At 47.6% G+C, this 20,696-nt stretch overlaps 1 protein-coding gene across 1 annotated transcript in view; it reads left to right on the top strand.

Annotated features, from left to right (window-relative positions):
- The window catches only part of LOC147635168 (kish-A-like protein), a 36,655-nt gene that overhangs the window by 12,528 nt on the left and 3,431 nt on the right, over positions 1–20,696 (top strand). Inside the window, exons 2-3 of the mRNA XM_086802354.1 lie at positions 4,157–4,263; positions 4,380–4,414. Of these exons, the coding sequence (XP_086658480.1) occupies positions 4,157–4,263; positions 4,380–4,414 (142 nt within the window). The remainder of the gene's footprint in view (positions 1–4,156; positions 4,264–4,379; positions 4,415–20,696) is intronic.

Below are 20,696 nucleotides of genomic sequence, written 5' to 3'. Positions count from 1 at the left end.
ACTCTTCAAACGAAGAGGATAAACCCACACCTTGCGTGTGGCATCATCAATGAAAGACACAAAGTATTTTGCCCCTCCCAAAGAAAGCTGAGGCATCTCACATACATCTGTATGCACAAGCTCTAACTGAGCATCTTTCTGTCCAAGAGCTTTCTTGTGGGGGCACTGTAGTTGCCTACCATATATACAATGCTCACAAAACTGAAAACTTGAAAACTTTAAAGAAGGCAAGTAACCCAAACGAGACAATTGCTCCATTCCTTTGACACTCATGTGTCCCAACCGGCTATGCCACATAGAAATTTCCGGCAGCTCGGTTGCATTTACATTAGCATGGTGACAAACACCTGCATGCATGAAATAAAGAGTGTCCACCTTAGAGCCTCTGGCAACAACCAGTGAGCCCTTACTAATCTTCCACTTTCCACTACCAAATGTGGTAACATAATCAGCATCATCAAGCTGTCCAGTAGAAAGCAGATTCTTCTTGATCTCAGGCACATGCCTGACATCATGGAGCATAAGCTGTGAGCCATCTGAAAACACAAGTCTCACATCACCTCTGCCAAGTATCTTGCATGCATGGTTATCACCCAAATAAACCACTCCTTCATTGCCAGCAGTGTACCTGACAAACAAGTCTCTGCAACCTGTGACATGAAAGGAGGCACCTGAATCAATGATCCATGAGTGCATACCATGACCACCTGTAAGAAGTGAATGGGCATCAAGTGAAGAAGTAAATAGGACCTCATCCTCACTGCCACCTGCATGTGACACATTGATTTCTTCGATCTTGACTCCACTTTTGCCCTTTGGCTTTACATCTTTGGCTTCGTCTTTCTCTTTGTCTTTGCCTTTTCCCTTTTCTTTTTGATCATTTTTCCATTTGTAGCATTGCTTTTTGATGTGTCCCTTCTTGCCACAATAATGGCATTCCAAATCCTTTTTGGAGCGAGACTTGCTCCTTCCCCTTTCTTGGCTTTTACCCCTTTGCTGGGATCTCCCACGTGCATTCATTGCATTGGACTTTCCAACAGAGTTGTTCTTCCTGTTCATCTCTTCTTGAAGAAGAGCACCCTCAACATCTGCATATGACAGCATAGCATTCGAATTGCTAGTGGCTGTCCTGAATGTGTCCCAACTCTCTGGCAAAGTGCATAACAAAAAAGTGGCTTTGAACTCATCGTCCATTGCCAACTTTTGATTTATAACCTGGCTGACAATACCATTAAACTCATTGAGATGGGCTGTCATAGAAGCCCCTTCCTTCATCTGAAGGCCTATGAGTTTCTTCAACCAATACACTTTGCTTGAGGCACTTTGTTGGGCATACAAGTCCTGCAATCTCTGCCACATTCCCCAAGCTGTCTTCTCTTCACGAATGCTGAAAAGTAATGAGTCTGACACAGACAACATGATAGTAGATCTTGCCAGCTCATCCATATCTTCCCACTCTTCAGCTGTAAGAGAAGCGGGCATTACACCCCTTTCTTTGATAGGCTTGTGCTGCTTTTTCTGGAGCAACACATTGTAGCACTGGGTTTGCCAAATATCATAGTTATGCGAGCCTTCAAGCTTCTTGATGTGAAGCAATGAAGAGCTCTCACCTGTGGTTGCCATAGCAAAATGCAACCTGTCAATGCCTGACTCCCTGCAAATGTGCAAACACTGCACCAAAAGATGTGAAAGTGCTCACAAATGTTCTCCCAAGCTTTATCTCCCACTGCGGAAGCAAGAATGCAACTTTTCTCCCACTTTTTGTGATGAAAACACCAAAATCTGGTTGCTGCAGATTTTGGACAGCACCTTAAATGTGCTCTTTTGCCCTTCCAAAGTACTGTACAGCAGTACTAAGCGCTCTCCAATGATGTACCAAACCTGTACCGGCAATTTCAGCAGCTGAATTTGAACCTTTTGATCACTCAAAACAGTGTACAGCCATGCCCAAACATGCACAAAGCTGTGCCAAATCTGTACCAGCAGGTACAATAGCAATAAATGCTCTCCTGGCTGTCCAAATGAGTGAAAATCAGATTTTTACAGTCACGAACACTGCATAAAACAGTCCCGAACAGAAATTGGGCAAAAGCCCCTTGACTGCAAGCTGATTTTTGAGGATTCAAGGCATAAAAGTCTCGCCTGCTGCTTTGCCAAGCTCAACAAGCATACAAACTTGAAAAGCCCCTTGATTTGAGATCAATTTCTGATCATGCATGGTACATTGGCGCACATGAAGGCATCCAGAGTGTTCACGATGCTTCCCCCTGGCCACATATACATCAAATACATGAAAGCCCCTTGATTTACAGGCACATTGAGTGCTTGTAAGGCATCAGCACATTAACCACAGCATCAAATGCGATTGCCTGCATGCAAATCAACCAAATCGGCACAAAAGCCCCTTGATTTGCACTGCAATTTGCTGCAATTTGCTGCGATTTTGCCCAAATGTGCAATTTCTCACATCATACAGCATGTATGAGTGCTTAATTGCACAATTACATCAAAAGCCCCAAATTTCGACATCCAATTTCCTGCAAATTGATCCTGATTTGACCAATTTCCTGCAAATTTATCCTGATTGTGACCAATGTCACCCAATTTTGCCAATTTTGCTCAAAAATTGAGCAATTGGGCACCTGTATTTGCTCAATTGATTTAATTGATAAGAAATTCGCAAAAAATTGAAGGCAAATACCTATGAAATTCTGATTTTTCTTGCAGGAAAGGAGAGCGTCGATTTTGGTGTTGATGCTGCTGCTGATTAGTAGTTGGGGGCTTGGGCTGGCTTTCTTCGTTTTCAGACGAGGAGGTGCTGCTGCTGCCGCCACCAGGACTGCTGCTATTTTGCTCTCTTGGTTGTGTTCAACACAGTCCCTCCGCAACACTGCAGCGGACACCACGAAGCTGTGACTTGCGAACGAGTAGTCCAAGCTGCGAAGAAGAGCAGCTAAGGGAGACGACCACAAGCTGTGACACGCGTAGCTCTCCAAGTGGGCGACTGGACTCCACGGGCGCAGAAGACGTTGGGTGACGAGTTGTGGGTTGCTCGCCAGAGAACGTGTCCTGCCTTTCGCTCTTCACAATAGCTCGTAGGCGTGTTCGTCGATGGACGCCCGACTGCTGTGCGCTTCTTCGATCACGTCGGATCCAGCGCTAGCCTCCTCGCTCGTGTTTGCCTGTGCGTTTGCCTGCGCCGTGTGCTGACTTCTCGCTCGTGTCTGCTGGGCAGCACGCCTGGCTGCTGTCCTCGCTTGGCTGCTGGGCAGCTGGGGCAGCCCACGCTGCAGGCTGGACAGCAGTTGAGCCAGCCCACGCCTACTAGCTGGGCAGAGACCAGGCGACCAAAAAAAAGGACAAGGCAATCTTCAGATCAGAATTCAGCACGACCAAAATTCAGCATAACAGTACAACTGCTCCAGGGCTCTGATACCAGTTGATGGGGAGAAACTAGAATTAGGGTTTAGAGTTCATTCATGGGAGATATACACAGAGAAGCAAGGGAGAGAGAGAGAGAGTTGTGGGGATAAGTCAACTCATGAAAAGCATGAGTGTGTGACTCCCCTATCACACATGTATATTGCACTAGTACACATAGTGCACTTAGTACATTAAAAGTACTAAGTGTACTATGTACTATAACTTATGGGCTTGTACACACTATAAGGGTGGGCATAACGCCTTTACCCCAACAGTTAACAATGTCTCTCCTGACATTGTGGAGGCTTGGGTGGTTTTTCTTGTTTGGAGTTTTATCATCCATGGAATGCTCTCACTTTAGCGTAGCCAAGTCAGGCCTCTGTTTGTATGCAGCAGTCTCTTCCGTGTGATGAATTGTTTGAATATATGTAATCAAGTGAAATGACGTATCATGTGCATTGTGAGGCTTGCAAACTGGGTAGAGTAATGTGATGCGGGTTAATGAGTTTATTGCATACGAGGTGCAATAACAGCTTCATCTGTAGTCTGTCTATTTGCCTCTACTCTAGCTAAGGGAACTCGATAGCCCTGGAGGGTACACCATACATGGAGTGCTTGCTTGACAATCTATTTGGATTTGGAACGATATGACATTCATTCTTTTCAACTAGCCTTTACAAATTTTTCAATACAGGTAGGCTTTTATTAATAACAAGGGCTTGTACTTTTGCAGTCGGCACTTTTCAATTTTCAGTCGTTTCTTACGGTGGTCTTGTTGGGGATTTGTACATGCACGTATGTGAAAATGCACTTTCCAACCATTCTTGAACATCGAACCGGGTATGCTTGAACATCGAACCGGGTATGATCTGTACTTCTTGTCATCTAACAAATGGGTTAGAATTTTTACATCTCCTACTGAAGTTTTCTTTGCGGGGTTGTGTCTGGGTTTACAGGTTTCGGGGCTTCTTTTGGAAAGCTGCTCGAATAGGTTTGTTCTGAGTCTTTTTTCTAAATTAATTGCAAAATTTCATGTACTCGTTACGTTTTATAGTTCTAGAAGCCTTTCTTAAAGTTTTAAATATTTCTTGATAGCTATATGGCTGGAGTTTACTCTCACCTTCGTGTTCGATATTTGAATAGCACAATGCTGTAGGTCGTCTTTTAGATTTCATTTCAAGCCTCCACAGTCCTGAAATGAATTGTGAGTTTTATTATAGGATTTCCTGCATGTATTGGTTCTGATGGAGATCCAACAAGCAACACAAGCTCTTGAGAGCTCACAAAAAACTTGTGGCTAGCTCTTCCAGACATAGTTACCGCGGAACGGCGTTCCGCCTTCCTGGAACGCCGGAACGCCGCTCCGAATCGCATGGCGTGCCCGGAACGTGGAAACGGGAGCCGGAACGGGCCAGTTGCCGGGGAGCGTGGCGGAACGCGAGTCGGAACGCCGGAACGCTAGGGCGGAACGCACGTTCCGGGCGTTCCGGAAAAAGTGTCTTTTCGCTAGTCGCCGGCGGCCTTTTTTTCCCAGCGTACGGCGGTTTTTCGCTTTTTTCGCTTGCTTCGTTGGCTGCGCCTGCTTCGTTGGCTGCGCCTGCAACGTTGGCTGCTCTCCATACCACTCCACGCTGCCCCCTTCAACCTTGGCTGCCCCGGCCCCCCTTGGCTGCCCCACAGCCTACAGGCACACTCTCCATTCCACCTTCCTCTTGGCTGCCCGGGCCTGCAGGCTGCCCCACACTCTCCCTACCGAGCCTTGGCAAGTTGGCTGCCCCAGACTGCACAGTGCACACTTGTCACTCTCCCTACCTCCTCTTGGCCCCTTCTTTTGCTCGGGTGGCACTCGTGACTCGAGTCTTGAGCACTCAGCAGGTAAGATTTAAAATTTACGCAATGAACATTGGATTTTGGAGATTCTAGTTTGCTGCGTTTTTTTCCACTTTGTGTTTATGTCTCATGCAAGGGCATTTTGCATGTTTTTTTAATTTTCAGCCATTTATCAATTTCAATGGCACCTCCTCGTGGCATAGATGCAGAAAACAGATCCCCTTGGTGGAATGAGGTGGATCTTGTGTCCAGATATGATAGTGCAAGAGGAGGAGGGTCACGCAAGTGGAAGTGCCACTTTTGTGGATCCATTAAGACTGGAGGCACGGATCGTGTGCGAGCCCATTTGTTGGGGGTTAGAGGCAAAGGCATTTCTGTTTGCCCTACAGTGTCAGGAGCAGATATCATACGATTGCAGGCACTTGCAGATAGACTTGATGCAGCAGGGAGTCGGCCCTCTGTTCTTGATCCTCGAGGTACATCATCATCAGCTACACCTGCAGGCGTGGCATCTTCAGCGAGTGCATCTACTCCATTATTTGGGGCTGCTCCACAGCCACCCGCACATGGAACAAATGCTTCCCAGACCCAGGCTTCACGAGGTCCAGTGCAGGCTAGTCTTGTGGCATCATGGCACCCTGGGAGGAGGGCACAAGTAGATGCATCAGTGGCACGGTTTTTTTATGCTGCAGATGTTCCTTTGGTAAAGGCCCGCAACCCATACTTTGCAGATATGGTGAAGGAGATTGCTTCTTTCGGACCTGGCTATGCTCCACCTTCATCCGAGGCATTGCGCACTACACTTCTAGCTACAGAGAGGACGGCCATAGAGGATGCCTTGGGACCCATTCAGGATGTATGGCGTAGATGTGGCGTCACTATCATGGGTGATGGTTGGAGTGACACCAGGAGCCGCTCCATTCAGGGTATCATTGCCTACTCCATAGGATGTAGCTTTTTTATTAAAGCTATTGACAATTCAGAGGCGGGCAAAACTGCAGAGAGATTGGCAAATATTTGGAGTGAAGCCATTGAGTACGTGGGTCCCAATAATGTCATCCAGTTTGTTTCTGATGGAGAGAACTCAAACAGGGCAGCAGGGAGGATCATTGAGGATAGGTACCCACATATTTGCTTCACTCCTTGCATGTCACATGGGCTCAACAATCTCCTCAAAGATATTGGTAAGATGCAGTGGGTGGAGCCTTCTATTGAAATGGGCAATCACATTGTTTCATTTATCACTCGCCACCACTACATTTTGGCTGTATATCGACAGAGATCCCCAAAGGATCTCTTAAAGTATTCAGATACATGCTTTGCATATAATTTCCTTATGCTAAAGCGTCTTTTTGAAGTGAAGAATCATTTGAGGCAGCTTGTAGTTTGTGAGGAGTGGGATGCATGGCGAGAGCGTACCTCAGTGGCAGGTATTCGATGCAGGTCCATTGTGCTTGATGACACTTTTTGGGACACTGTTGAGGTATTGTTGCAGGTTGTGCGGCCAATCATTCTTATGTTGAGGCTTCTTGATGGAGATGAGCCTTGCATTGGCAAGGTGTATGAGGGGATGGACAGGATGATTGAGAGAATCCTATCTCTACAGACTTTGGATGGGGGTAGGAGACAGGAGCTATCTCGTCTTGCGACAAGCAGGTGGACAGAGTATCACTCTGCATTAGAGGCTGTTGCATTTGTGGTGGATCCAAAATTTCAAGGCAAAGGACAAGAGACAGATGCAGAGGTTGTGCAGGGTTGGGAGGATATCTTGAGGAAGCTTGTACCCAGTGCAGATGATAGGAGGAGGGTTCGTGAAGACCTTTCCTTCTATCGACAAAAGAGAGGCCTCTTCGCTTTGCAGGATGCACAGAATGATAGGTTCAAGATATCCAGTGCACGGTGGTGGGAGGATTATGGGGCAGATACACCATTGCTGCAAAGATTGGCCATTCGAGTGCTTAGCCAGGGTGCTAGCTCCTCGCCATGTGAGCGCTTATGGAGCAGTTTTGGAAACATTGCAAGCAAGAAGAGGAACAGGCTTGGTGTCCAGAAGGCAAATGACCTTGTATTTGTTAATGCAAACTTGCGTTTGCTTAACAAGTTCAGGGCTGAGTGTACTCCAGAGCCATTTATTGGATTTTGCCTTGATCTTGATGACAATGATGGTGAGGATCAGCCAGAGGGAGAGGATGATGTGGAGCAGCATGAGGATGAGCAGATTGAGGGACAGCCTGGACAGGAGGATGAGATCCCACTTGCTGATGACTAGTCTTTGACTCACCAGTTACCTTGGCCCTTGAGGCTAGTTTTGTACTTGTCATGCGATGTACTTTCTTTTTCAGTTTCTATATATCCAGATTCCACATGCGATGTACTTTCTTTTCAGTTTCTATTTGGAGTCTGGACTCTTCAAATTTTTAATGTTTAAGACTTTAAAGTTTAATCTTGGATATTTTAAATGTTTTGTCATTTTAGTCCTAAATGCCGACGTGTCATATGACGTGGCGTTCCGCGACGTTCCCGATCCGCTCCCGTTCCCGTTCCCGCTCCTGTTCCAGCATCCGACGTTCCCGGAACGTTCCCGTTCCGTGGTAACTATGCTTCCAGATCACCCAACAGCAAGGAAGAGCATCTGCGGCAGCCCCTCTGAGCGATTTGGCCTACACTCTGGTCATCAGCTGGGCATGTACTTCTATATCTTATGGGCTGCTGGCACGTGGGTGCTGCTCCATCATTTAGATCTTGGTGCTTGCAGGTTCTGGAGAACCGACCCCTGGCCCATTTGCATTCTGACCTAGGGGAGTAGCTTTGGCCCCACCTCTGCTTCTCCTTCAGTGATGGAGCTCCATGGGCACCTCTGGAGCAGCTTTTACCCCCGGAACATTCTACTTTTTCTGGCTTACAGCTCATTGAGCTGTTGGTGGAGTGGGGGCTGGCCACTATGCCGTGACCAGCAAGCAGTCATCAGCCCCCATTCCTTTTGCTTCATTATCAGATTGCAAATCATGTTTTTTTGAATATTTCAGAGTGAGATGCCCAATGGTCTTCTTGACCCCTAAATGTCCTGCACAAGGACGATCATGACTTTCTTTCCAAAAGTGGTCAGCCATGAAGATAGTAGCTGGATGTGGTGATCGACATTTCCTTCATGTTCTTACCCAAGGCTGAAATCTGAAACAAAACAATCTCCCCCTTGGGCTGGGAAAAAAAACTGGGGGTTAGGGAGTCGAGACCAGCAGGGAGAACTCGAAGCAAGCCCCCGAGAGAGAGAGAGAGAGAGAGAGAGAGAGAGAGAGAGAGAGAGACTTTATTGTCGTATTTGATGCAAAAGTGGGTATTACAGCTCACATAGGTCGTATAAAAGGGCTAGTAGCTACTATTGTGGCAAGTCTCTTCATTGCGGTCAGCTCATTTGGTGGAGAATGCACAGCTATATATTGGATGAGGGTACTCCGAGCTACAGTTGTGGTTCGGAGTAATTAGTCAGGGAAAGCTAGTACATCACATGGCGGTCATGTGGCCATTTGTAAAGTAATTTTGGTAATATATCTTTTGTTACGAAAAAAAGAGAGAGTTTATTGTCGTGTACAATGTACATAAGACCCAATGGGTCTATGAGACCAACATGTGTTACAAAATTTCCATGTGTAGACTGTGAACATGGAAACAAAAAGTACCAAAAATGAAATGAAAGGAAGTTCCACGTACTACGCGGGCCTGCCATGTACGTGTGGTACTGAAAATCTCGGGGAGAGAGAGAGAAAGAAAGAAAGATTTTATTAACGTCTTCCAAAAGACCGAACTCGGCCTATGAGACAAATCGGAGTACCTGTATGGGGTATCCTTTGTCATCCCAACAAAATGAAAAAGTACTGAACAAAAAAGCTGAATCTGGGCGTGCAGGGGATGGAGCTCTACTACTAGGAGAATGCAAAGCTATATGCATGGAGTATACAATCATGATATGCAACCTAGCTAGCTCCATCCTGTACCATACTGGATAAAATGGTATACATCAGTGAAGGGGGTGTCCACAGCTCCCTGAAGAACATGCCTGGGTGTGCCCTGAAGCGAGCCAGTCGCTCCGCACCTATGAAAGACCTGAAGGGCCTATGAGACCATCAATAGTACAAGTTACCATGGATGGGTGTACAATGCCATAGAAATACTAAAAGAAGAATGTGAAAACTGAAAACTGACACAACTATAAGCCTTCTGGTGGCAGATGTGGCTATGGTGAGGGCATGCCATGTCGTCAGAGAATCTCATGGATTTGCCTATGTGTGGTGGAGATCCTTGGAGCTGCGGGTTGGGGGCGCTTGGCACGTACGATGGAGTAGGCCTGCCCACTTTGGACTCATCTGGGATGCAAATATGGCCCTTGTGTGCGGCTGTATGAGCTGATGATGTCTATGCAGTGATGTCGGCATGGGCGGCTGATATGGATGCTCGTGCCGTGAAGAAATCAGTGATGGATCTCTAGGCAATGTGTTGTATGGGCTGGTCTTGTCTCGCATCATGTCCTCTCAATACTCCGTTCCTATGTCGTCTGAGCTCTATCAAGTATCCCGAGACATCTCTGGTCCTCATATTGCATCACCCGTGCCAGTGGCCCGGACCCCTCCCGGAAGAGGCAAAATCTCCCCCGTAGCTCATAATATGCTAGGCATTTGAACATATAGTGGGCCTCGTCCTCTACCTCCCCTTTGGTGCATACTTTGCATATCTGCTCCTGTCTTTGGATGTTCTCGGCTTGCATGTAACATGTGGATCTAGATGTACCTTGGGATCTCAAAGAATACATCCCCGGTGAGTCTCAAACAATTTTCTGTGTAGAACTCACGTTTTGTCCCTATCTTTGATGAGGGTCTCCTGGGCTGAGAGAAAACTACTCATGGCCTCGACGACGAATAGGAAGAGGTAAGGTGCCAAAGGACATCATTGCCATACTGAGCGGGAAAGGGGAAATCTGTCGCCACGGGCTCTTTGTATGAGAACCTAGTTGTGTGAGCCTGAGTAAAGTCTTGAGACTCCACGAATCCACTCCATGGGGAATACCATCCGGCTCATCGTGCCCTCTAGAAAACTCCAATCCACCCTATCATAAGCTTTCTCAAAGTCTAGGAGTAGCACTATGAGGTCATGCTGCCGCATCCTGGTTGAAGCAGTCGCCTCCTAGAAGGTGAAAATGTTGTCCAGGATGCTCCGATCTTGAACAAAGCTGGTTTGAGTGTCATGAATCAAGTCCGGGAGAAAGCGCTGAAGTCTCTTGCTAATGGCCTTGGCCAAGATCTTATAGGCCGTCCCAAGAAGAGTGATGGGTCTCCATTGCCGGATCTCCTATGTGTCACCACCCTCTTTAGGAATCAAGTGTATCAGACCCTCTGAGAGCCTCTCTGGCATGGCACGTGTGATCATAATCTCGTTGAAGGCAGCTCGAAGGCCGCCTTTCATGAGGTCCTAGTGACGAAGAAAGAAAGTGACCGGAAACCCGTCCGCCCTGTCAAATCCCCACCGGATCTCCTCGTGATCGTTCCTGGTACGAGACTCGAATCCTGCAAACAAACAAACAAACAACAAGGGGGTGCAGGCCTGACTCACCTCCCAACCATGACAGCCGTGGGCAAGCCCATAGTCTTGGCTGTCCCCACCGAGCCACGAGCTGAGCTAACTAGGTTGACATACCGACCAATCTCCTCCTCGCGACGTGGATAGACTAACGGGCGGGCACCCAAGTATGGACGGGCGGGCGCCCAAGTGTGGACGCCCGATGACCGGCCAAGAGCCTATCCCTAACTCAGTTCGCCAATCAGCCTGCCTAGCTCCAAGCTTCCCCAAACCTCGAAGCTAGTCTTGTGTGCGTGTAGCACACGGTAGATACACACTCTGCACATGACGCCCCCGAGCATTTGCCCCTAGGTAGTGCCATCACCGCCTCCTTTGTGAATGGAGTCACTACAAAGGACCTAAGAGAGGGGGGCACCACCTCTCTCGTGTGTCACAGGGAAGGAAACTCGGAAACGTTTCCGAAATGGAAATGCATTTTTTTCAAGCGAATTTTTTGACTTTTTTTTTTGCCCCAAATCTAACGTTGAAATATGTGCAACTCTTTTGATAAAGTTTTTTATGTGGTGTCATGTATGTTTTTTTTTTTTGTGGCATGGAATTATGGATGATTGGATCATGGATCATGGATAGTGGACCATGGTCTATGAATCATGATCATTTGACATTCATGATGGATGATTATATGGTTTTTGTTATTTGTGATTCAAAGATTGTAGGCTTCAAATTGATGTTTGCATGTGTTCTATGCATTTAGTGTTATTTTTACATATTTTATAGAGTATATATTTGAAATTTTGTACATGCAAAAACTTGTAGGTAGGAATATTGTAGGAAACTTTGGGCTGATTTTACGAAACCCGTTTGCAACTTTTAGGAAACCCGTTTCAAACAACCCCTAACTACTATGCTTGTCATGCCTCCAGGAGTCCTCTAGGGATAGAATAACCTGGCGTGATCTGAAAAGAAGTGCTTGCCAAGATACTTATCATGCCCCCATGGCTGAGCCCACTTATCAATGTAAAACCTGTCAAGTCTAGAGAGGTTGCCTCCTATTTGATCTTGAGAAGTTGAGGCTCCCAGGGTTACGCCCAAACTTTGGGAGGTGCGAAGGGTCTTGTCCCCAAGTACCAGTATTAACTCCTCCAAGACAGAGTACTCTGCTCCTGAGACTGTGGCCGTACGTCCTCCAAGTCTGTCCGGTGTTGCCTCTATCATGTTGAAGTCTCCACCCATGCACCAAAAGTCCACCTGGAGAAGGGCCTGCAGAGCTGTGCTCCAAAAGAGGGCTCTACTTGCAGTGGCGTTCGGGGCATCAACATTGATGAAGCCAACACTATTCTCTCCAATCAAAATGGTGACCCACTGTGCTCCCTTTGGGACAATGACTCACGGTCGGTAAAAGTTGCTTACTGACAAAGATGCAAACTCCTCCTTGCGTCCGTAAAGGGCCGAAGGATGGAGACCAGAAAGTATGACTCCTGCTTCCTGCATCGGCGGGTACGCCTCTGAGAGGTGATGCTCATGAAGGAAAAGAATGTCAATAGGTCCCCCTCTAGGGCTCTTTGAAGCTCTCCTCTGAGGACACCTCATCTATGAAAGCACGGAGGCCCCCCTAAATCCTATATGTTCCACGAGACTATTCGCATATCAATCTCTGTGTGAGGCGGAACTAGCGGAATTGCTCTCCACTTGAAGAGTCTTGGGGGAGGGTTTAGATGGGGAATAATCACAATCTGTCTTGAGGCGAAGGCTTGCCAAGTGGGTGCGGATCCTGTCCTCCAAGTGACGCCACTCTTTCCGAGCACGAGAGTATGCGTACTCCGGACTCCATTGATCACAATGGAGGTACCTATAAGTGGGGGAGGGGTAGGGGGGGGGTGGGGTACTACAACAGAAGTATGCATGAACACAAAGAGCAACATCTCCAGGTTGGAGGCCACCATCTCCCCGTCCTGGTCTCTGTGAGCTGAGCCTCCAAGTTCCATCCTAGCCAATGGCCATAGATGGGTGAGTATGTCTGTGATGCGAAGATCATGAAGATGATGAGATAGCTCAACTGCCTGACCCTAGATGGCGGTAGTGATTGACTGTGAGTCCCACTCCGTCCTTGGGGCTGCACTCAAAGGGAAAGAGAAGATCATCGCGCCATTCTCTGGCGTAGAGGGGTTGGAGCGGCGGAAAACCACACATATCCGAAGAGGGGTTGCTCTCTCCTCAAACATATCTGCCCCTTTCGTCGGAAGATAATGGAAGAAAGTATAATCCACCGGCTGCCCTAAGATCTTGGGGGCCCACCTAGGGACTATGGCGGGAGAGCCCTCACCAAGGAGGCAACGATGGTCATCTCAAGTGGCTCAAAGAAACGGTGAATCAATCGGCAAACGGAACTCACCGGTTCCCTCCGCTCCAGGTCGGGGGTTGCTGGGGGGCGACATGAGTGCTTTGGAGAGGCGGGGGGGGGGGGGGGGAGAGCGGGCTCTCATGAAGAGGACGAGGATGAAGAAACTGGTGTGGGTAAAGATGGGGGTGAGGATGGAGGAGGAGGGGGAGGGGGGGCAGAGAGACCGTAGGGGGGTGCTGCTGGGCAAGATCCATTGGAGAGGAAGGTTGCTCGGAGAAGCTCACCGAGGGCTCTGTGGGGTCTACCAGCCTCATTGGGCGCTAAGGGTCAGGGGAGGGCTCTCGACAGGGAATCGATTGCCAAATCGGAGGGGACGGTGGGGCCCACTCAGTGATTGGAGGGGGCCCATCGCCAACTAGTGGGTGCTGTGATAAATGCTTATAACAGTTCTCTAACAGAGCTGAATCCTCTTGTGCTCTCTGCTAGCTTGGGGCGCACGTTGATGGTGCTCAACCCTAGTGGTCGGCTGACGTCCTGGGCGTAGGCCAACCGTCCATCACTCTTTGGCAACTGTGTCATCTGTGGCCGGGACCTGGTGCTCAGCTGAAAAAGAACCTGCCTCTCTCTCTACCCCTTGGTGAGGATCTGAACGGGATGAGGGGGGCGGGGGTCGTTATGTGCACAGTGTGTATCTACCGTGTGCTACATGCACACAAGACTAGCTTCGAGGTTTGGGGAAGCTTGGAGCTAGGCAGGCTGATTGGCGAGCTGAGTTAGGGATAGACTAACGGGCGGGCACCCAAGTATGGACGGGCGGGCACCCAAGTATGGACGGGCGGGCGCCGAAGTGTGGACGCCCGATGACCAGCCAAGAGTCTATAAAAGGGTGGCCAAGGTAAGTCATTAGTTCATAGTCTCGCGTGTCTTTGTGAGAGCTCTATGGTCAGGAGCCTGGATCTAGTGAAGACGTGCACCTGCTTTATGCAGTTGAGGCTGGCAGTAGGCTTGAGGCCCGCAAGGGTAGCTTCGTGGCGGTATGGGATGTCACGAGGTAGAGATTGGTCAGTACGTCCATCTAGTTAGCTCAGCTTGTGGCTGGTGGGGACAACCAAGACTTGTGGGCTTGCCCACGGCTGTCAAGGTTGGGAGGTGAGTTAGGCCTGCACCCCCTTCACGTTTGCTTGGTTTGTTTGCAGGTTTCGAGTCTTGTACCAAGAGCGTTCTATGAGGTGATCCTATGGGGATTTGACAGTGGTATTAGAGCAAGCCTCGAGAACAAGCAAGTCGGTAGGTAGAGAGAGAGAGAGAGGTCAAAGAAACATTGAGTTCGAGAAGATTGCTGTTTTTGTGTTCATACTGCTGTTTTTTCAGATTCAGTATGTTTTTTTGCATCATAAGAACCCATGATGGGGATTTTGGTCTTGTAAGGGTTGTTTGCTTTGCAAGAAGAGGGGCTGTGTGTTTTTTAATTGTATGAATAGTTGAGACAGAGGGAGAAGTGGTAAAAGCATGTCGGTTGTATGAGAGAGAGAGAGAGAGAGAGAGAGAGAGAGAGAGAGAGAGAAATGAAATGAAATGATATATTAACGTCTTTAGAAGGCCAAAATGACCTATGAGACCAAAAAGGCTACAACAATTGGTGGATCTGATACAATGTCTGTGTAAGAAAAACTAAAAACAACTAACTAAAACCGAAACAACTATGAGAAAAAGTAAGGTACTAGGAGCTCCTAATGGATAACATCTGGGAGGAAAACTCTAGTAACAAAGGTAAGCATCATATACATCACTATCCAAAGATGTCTCTCATCGGTCGATGGCGGATATCCTCAATGTCCTCCATGGTGAGTATTCTGACTGGACATCTCCCATGCTGTGCTAGTATGGTCCTGATCCTCTGTTGTAGTCTCCGCTGGTGTCGAGATGGGCCTCTCATCTTGGGGCGCCTTGACCGCCCCAGCTCTATAGCCCGATCAATCACTGTACCTGTGGTGCGGCTATACTCTGGGGCTAGCTGCAATGCCTGCTGGCCTGACTGCTCAATCTCTGGTCGAAAGAAGTCTGTAATCTGCCTCTGTAGGTGTCTTTCCCTCTCTGATTCCCTCCCTCTCAAGAGACCCTTCTATGTCTACGCAGCTCCAGCAAGTATAATCCGAGGCATCTCTGATCCTGGTATTTCATGACTCTAGAAAGTGGTCCGAAACCCTCTCTGAACAGGCAGTGAAAACGGCCTCGTATCTCATAATATACTGGACAGTGACATATGTAATGTAACTCTGTCTCTGGCTCCATCTGGCATAGCTGACAAATCCTAGCCTCAGCTGGTACTCCTCTGAATCTGCCAGTCTCAATCTCTAGCTGGTGTGAGGATGTGCGCATCTGACCAATAACACACCGTACCCCACGAGAAAGATGAGTATCCATGTAGCTGGGTCTAATCACAAACCCATCCTCCGTGAGCTGGAGAAGATGATCTCTATAGAAAGCCATCTTCGTACCAAGCTCATGTGTTGGCTGTATCCATGTCCTCCTAGTGTCCAGTTGAGTCAAGTCCTGCCTGATAAGTCTGGTAATCTTTGCCCGTATGAGAGAGAGGGAGGGTGCATCCAGGGAGTACTGAAATGGAGGTAGCCTATCCATACTAAAGCCATGCAGTTGGAACCAAGCTGTCATCTGTGCATACCAACATGATCCGTCTCCCTGTGATGCCAACTGTCGTGAAGACTCCAGGGCTAAGCGAGCATATTTGTCTCTAGGGAGAGCCCAAGTGCTATGTATAAAGGAGATTGATCGAGTGAGTGCCTCTACTACCAATGGGGGGGCAGCCATCTTTGCATAGATAATATCATGTGGTACGGAGGCCTTGGCCCTAATCATACGGGAAATCATAGAAACCAAGGGCCTCTCCATACATCTCCATCCATCAGTGCTACCAGCTCGGCTGTGGTGATCCATTGAGGGACCCCATATCTCCACTCCATACAACATGGACCAAAGTGTCAAAGAGCCAGAGCTTTGTTCGAGGTTCCTGAAATTGAACCTGCGAACACATCCTCTCTAGTCTCCCCAATGCTGCATAAGCTCTGGTCAATCTGGTCTCCGCCGCTCTCCTCAAGGAAAATAGTGGGCCACTAAAAACCACACCAAGGTAAGTATATGCATCTGTATACTCCACTGTCTCCTGACCATATGTAAAGGTGGGTACTGACCTCCTAACCGATTGTGCTGTGGTGTTACTATCACCTTGGTTTTACCAAGGTTAATAGACCATCCACTGTCCTGTGCAAACGTGTGCAATGCATCCAAATGACGCTGCATCCCCTCTGGAGAATCTGAGATCAGCACAATATCATAAGCATACAATAACAACGGAATCCATGTCCCTGCTAGCTATGCTCCTCTGTCACCCTCCTGCTCTACATAGTCCGAAACCTCATCCACATACATCCCAAATAAGGTGGGAGAAAGGGGGCAGCCTTGTTTCACCCCAATAGTGGAGTGAACCATCTCAGATATACCGTGAGTAGTACGTACCTGCCCCACAACTGTCCTGTATAAAGCCATGATTCCCCAAATCAGCTCTGTGGGCACTCCCATCTCCTGTAGTTTGCGCATCAGTCTGGCTCTCGATACTGTGTCAAAAGCTTTGCGGAAATCCACAAAGCAACAATAAATCCTCCTGCCATATAATCTGCCCTCCTCAATAATAGCTCTGAGTGTGAAGATATGGTCAAGAGTGGAGAAACCTCTCCTGAACCCTGCCTGCCCTGATGCACGTATGCCCTCTCTCTCTGCCCATCTACTCAACTCCTGCTCAAGAATAGATGCATATAATCTAGCCAACGTGTTACCAATCATGATGGTACGATAATTCCCAGGAAGCATGGGATCCCCTGACTTGAAGATAGGCACAATCGTGGACATATTCCAAGTCTCAAGAAAACCCTCACACATGGCTCGGTTAAACATCATAGCAATAAGCTCTGCAAGCATATCTCTGGCTCGGTTAAACATCATAGCAATAAGCTCTGCAAGCATATCTCTCGCATGAATAAAGTGTTCTGCTACCAAACCATCATGATCATATGCTTTCCCAGTCCTCATCCTGTCAATAGCTTTCCTTACCATCTCAGTAGTAAAGAAAGCACATGTCTCTGGGCATGGCTCCGGCCGATGGGTTTGGCAGGGGCGGTTGTCCTATTGATGTGTACAGGGATGCTGCATACTCACCCCAAATCTTTGTGGAGGTAATGGCTGGTGATGGTGAATGCTCATGGAATAGTCTCCATGTCTCGCCCGAGTCCTGTTTCATAAATAACTGATACTCCCTCTCTAACTGAGCAAGATAAGCCCTCTTCTTCCGTCGCACTAGGTGCCGGAAGGTAATCCGTGACTGTCTGTGAGTGGTAACACCCATGAGCACCTCTCTCTGTAATCTGATCCTCATCTCTCTGCACTTCTCATCATACCAACTGTTCTGGGGCATGTTCCCAGATCTTCTCCGTGTAGGCTGACTATGGGGATATGCCTCTGATGCTGCAGCATGAAGCGTCTCTATCAATATCTGAGTGAGCTCATCTAATGGCCGTCCCAGCTCCTCGGCACATAAGCGTCTGTATATCTCATCCGTGTACACGGTGTCAGTCTCCCTCGTAAAGGTATAACGAGTGTGTGTGGAGGCCTGTCCCAATGGAGCGGTGCTGAACTGAAATGTGAGAGTGAAGGACAAGATAGCATGATCCACTGCTATTCCAACCGGCCTATTGCCTACCATAAAATCCTGAAAAGAGGGAATGAGATTGGGCTGAGCCATAACATAGTCCACTGTACTAGCACCATGCCGATGTGGAAAGCTAGTGAAACCGCCCGATGTCGGGAATCTCTGTAGGCCATTCAGGATGGCCAATCCATGTGCAGTCCCCATGTCTATCAAATACCGCCCATACACTGTATGTTCCTCATCCTGTGAGAGTCTAGATAGGCCCATATCCCTAACATCAAGCTCCCTCAACATCTCCTCTGAGGTATCATAAAATACTGTTTGGTTATGGGCGGTCATGGCATTGAAGTCCCCCAGGAGAATGATGTCACCATCCCTGGAGAACTCCCAAATGTCATCATCCAAAATAGAAAAGGGAGACTGCCCGCTAGGTGATGCATACACTGATGTACTAGGAGCAAAATAGCATATAGCAATGTAGAGAGAGAAGTGGCGCCTGAGTGGCTGCACAGTCCACGTAAGCGAAGAAGGCAGGCATGTGTACGAAAGTAGGTTGTACACGTAGGCAGGCGAGTAGACAAGCGCACGTGGGCTGGTAAGCGCAGGCGGCCAAGTGTATGTGCAGGCGGCAATGCCAGGCAGTGATCGCAGGCGCACGCAGGCAGTCGAGCGTGTTTGTGCACGTAGGCGGGTACATGCAGGCAAGCGGGTACCAGTCGTGTGCAGACATGTAAAGCATCGTTGCAGGCGGCGCACGTAGGGAGGCGGACGGGTGGCATGAAGATGGCACAAGAAATAGCAGAAAGCAGGTTGCCGGGTGGGGGTTTTTTAAAGCTTTTGTTAAAAAAAAAAACCGCCACACTCTGCTTTCGGTGTCTCAACATGTGCTCAAGGGTTTTAATAAACCCACACCTTAGAAAGGGGTTTAAAAAACGTATGCTTTGCTTTTTTGTTGTTTTTTTAAAGAATATATATATATATATATATATATATATATATATGTATACATATGCATATGTATACATATGCATATGTATACATATGTATACATATACATATGTATATGTATATGTATACATATACATATGTATATGTATGTACATACATATACATATGTATATATATATATATATATATATATATATATATATATATGTATGTATGTATGTATGTATGTATGTATGTATGTATGTATATATTATAAGCCTATAGATTTCCCTCATCAGGCTTCTTGCCACACATCTCTCAAGCTCTCAAGCTCTCTAGCAGTCTTCTTTGTGCAAGATAAAACTTCTCTCTCTCTCTCTCTCTCTCTCTCTCTCTCTCTCTCTCTCTCTCTCTCTCTCTCTCTCTCTCTCTCTCTCTCTCTGTGCGCCCCTTTCGCCCTTGCCCGCTTGTTCGTATCTGGTCGCTGCCGTTAGTCTCTGCGCCCCTTTCGCCCCTGCCCGCCTGTTCGTATCTGGTCGCCGCCCTTAGTCTCTGCGCCCCTTTCGCCCTTGCCCGCCTGTTCGTATCTGGTCGCCGCCCTTAGTCTTTGCGCCCCTTTCGCCCCTGCCCGCTTGTTCGTTATCTGGTCGCCGCCCCTTTCCCCAACCACCCTTGCTCAGGCCCCCAAGGCAACAACATAACTCTCCCCTGAACCTATAGCTGAGCATCTTGTAGGTCGCATTTTCTGAGTCTCCCCCAAAGGGGAGAGGGTACCCTTGAGGGGAGACTCGTTCCACCAACAGCCCTCTCCTTCATCAGCAGCAACACATGGGAAGTAAGAAGTCTTTTGTCTCAGTAACCGCTTCACGATTACCGCCCATTCCTCCACCTGTGAGCAAGCCGACACCATGGGAAGCCTACCTCATGCAAGAACTGAAGAAACTTCAGGGAGAATTAGCAGCACTGGAACACGAGACTATCAAGAAAGATGAACAAATCAACGAACTGAAAGTGCAAGTGCAAGCCATGAAGACGAAGCAAGAGGAAGCACGAGAAGGACCCATACCTACAACACTACAAACAGAAACGACAAACCATGTTTCAAAGGTAAATTCAGTTAACTCACAAGATTTTGTTAACGAAGTCATATCAGCAGTCAAAGAAAAGGAACGAATGGAAAGTAACAAAAAGGTAATCAGAGTCGGTGGTCTTCCTCAAGGCTGGGATAGGGCAGACATAGCTCAAGAGCTTCGAGAAGACTACATATTAGATACAGATGTACTTACAGCACAACTGAGCAAAGTAGTCCCCTTCGTGGACTTAGGAGACCCTATCTCTATTATAGTAAAGGGTACACAGGCAAAAGTCTCCTATATGGACAACAATGAGAAAATAGCAGTGATGAAGCAAACAAGGTCTCTCCAAGGGACAAAGGTATGGATAGTTGATGAACTCACCCCGCTACAACTCAAGAACAGATCGGCAGAGCTGAATAAAGTTAAAGAAGCAAGAAAGAATGGCAAATGGGCAATATACAAAGGAGGACAAGCAATCATTAAAGAATTCCGTACCCCACCCCCCTCAAGAGCAAATCCATCCATGTATGAAATATAGCTATTTTTATTTTGAACCTCAATTTCGAACTAGATGCAATAGAACCCATTGTAATTTAAACTCTTAAGAGTCTTAAGAGTTCATTTTGAGTTATTTTTTTTTTCAGTTTTATGCCTCTTTGGCATCGATACCCAGAGTGGAATGTAAATGGATGTATCTAATCTGTCCCATAGGTCGGATTCGGCCTCCCGTGGACGTTAATATAACTTTCTTTCTTTCTTTCTTTCTTTCTCATCTTGCCCTCTTCAAGATGTCGACCCAAGAATTTGAGTT

Source organism: Cibotium barometz, chromosome 9 (genome assembly GCF_041138505.1).
Source record: "Cibotium barometz isolate CiBa-2024 chromosome 9, ASM4113850v1, whole genome shotgun sequence".
NCBI classification, from domain to species: domain Eukaryota; kingdom Viridiplantae; phylum Streptophyta; class Polypodiopsida; order Cyatheales; family Cibotiaceae; genus Cibotium; species Cibotium barometz.
Note: the sequence above shows the minus strand (reverse complement) of the source record. Positions and strands in the feature narration are given on the sequence as shown.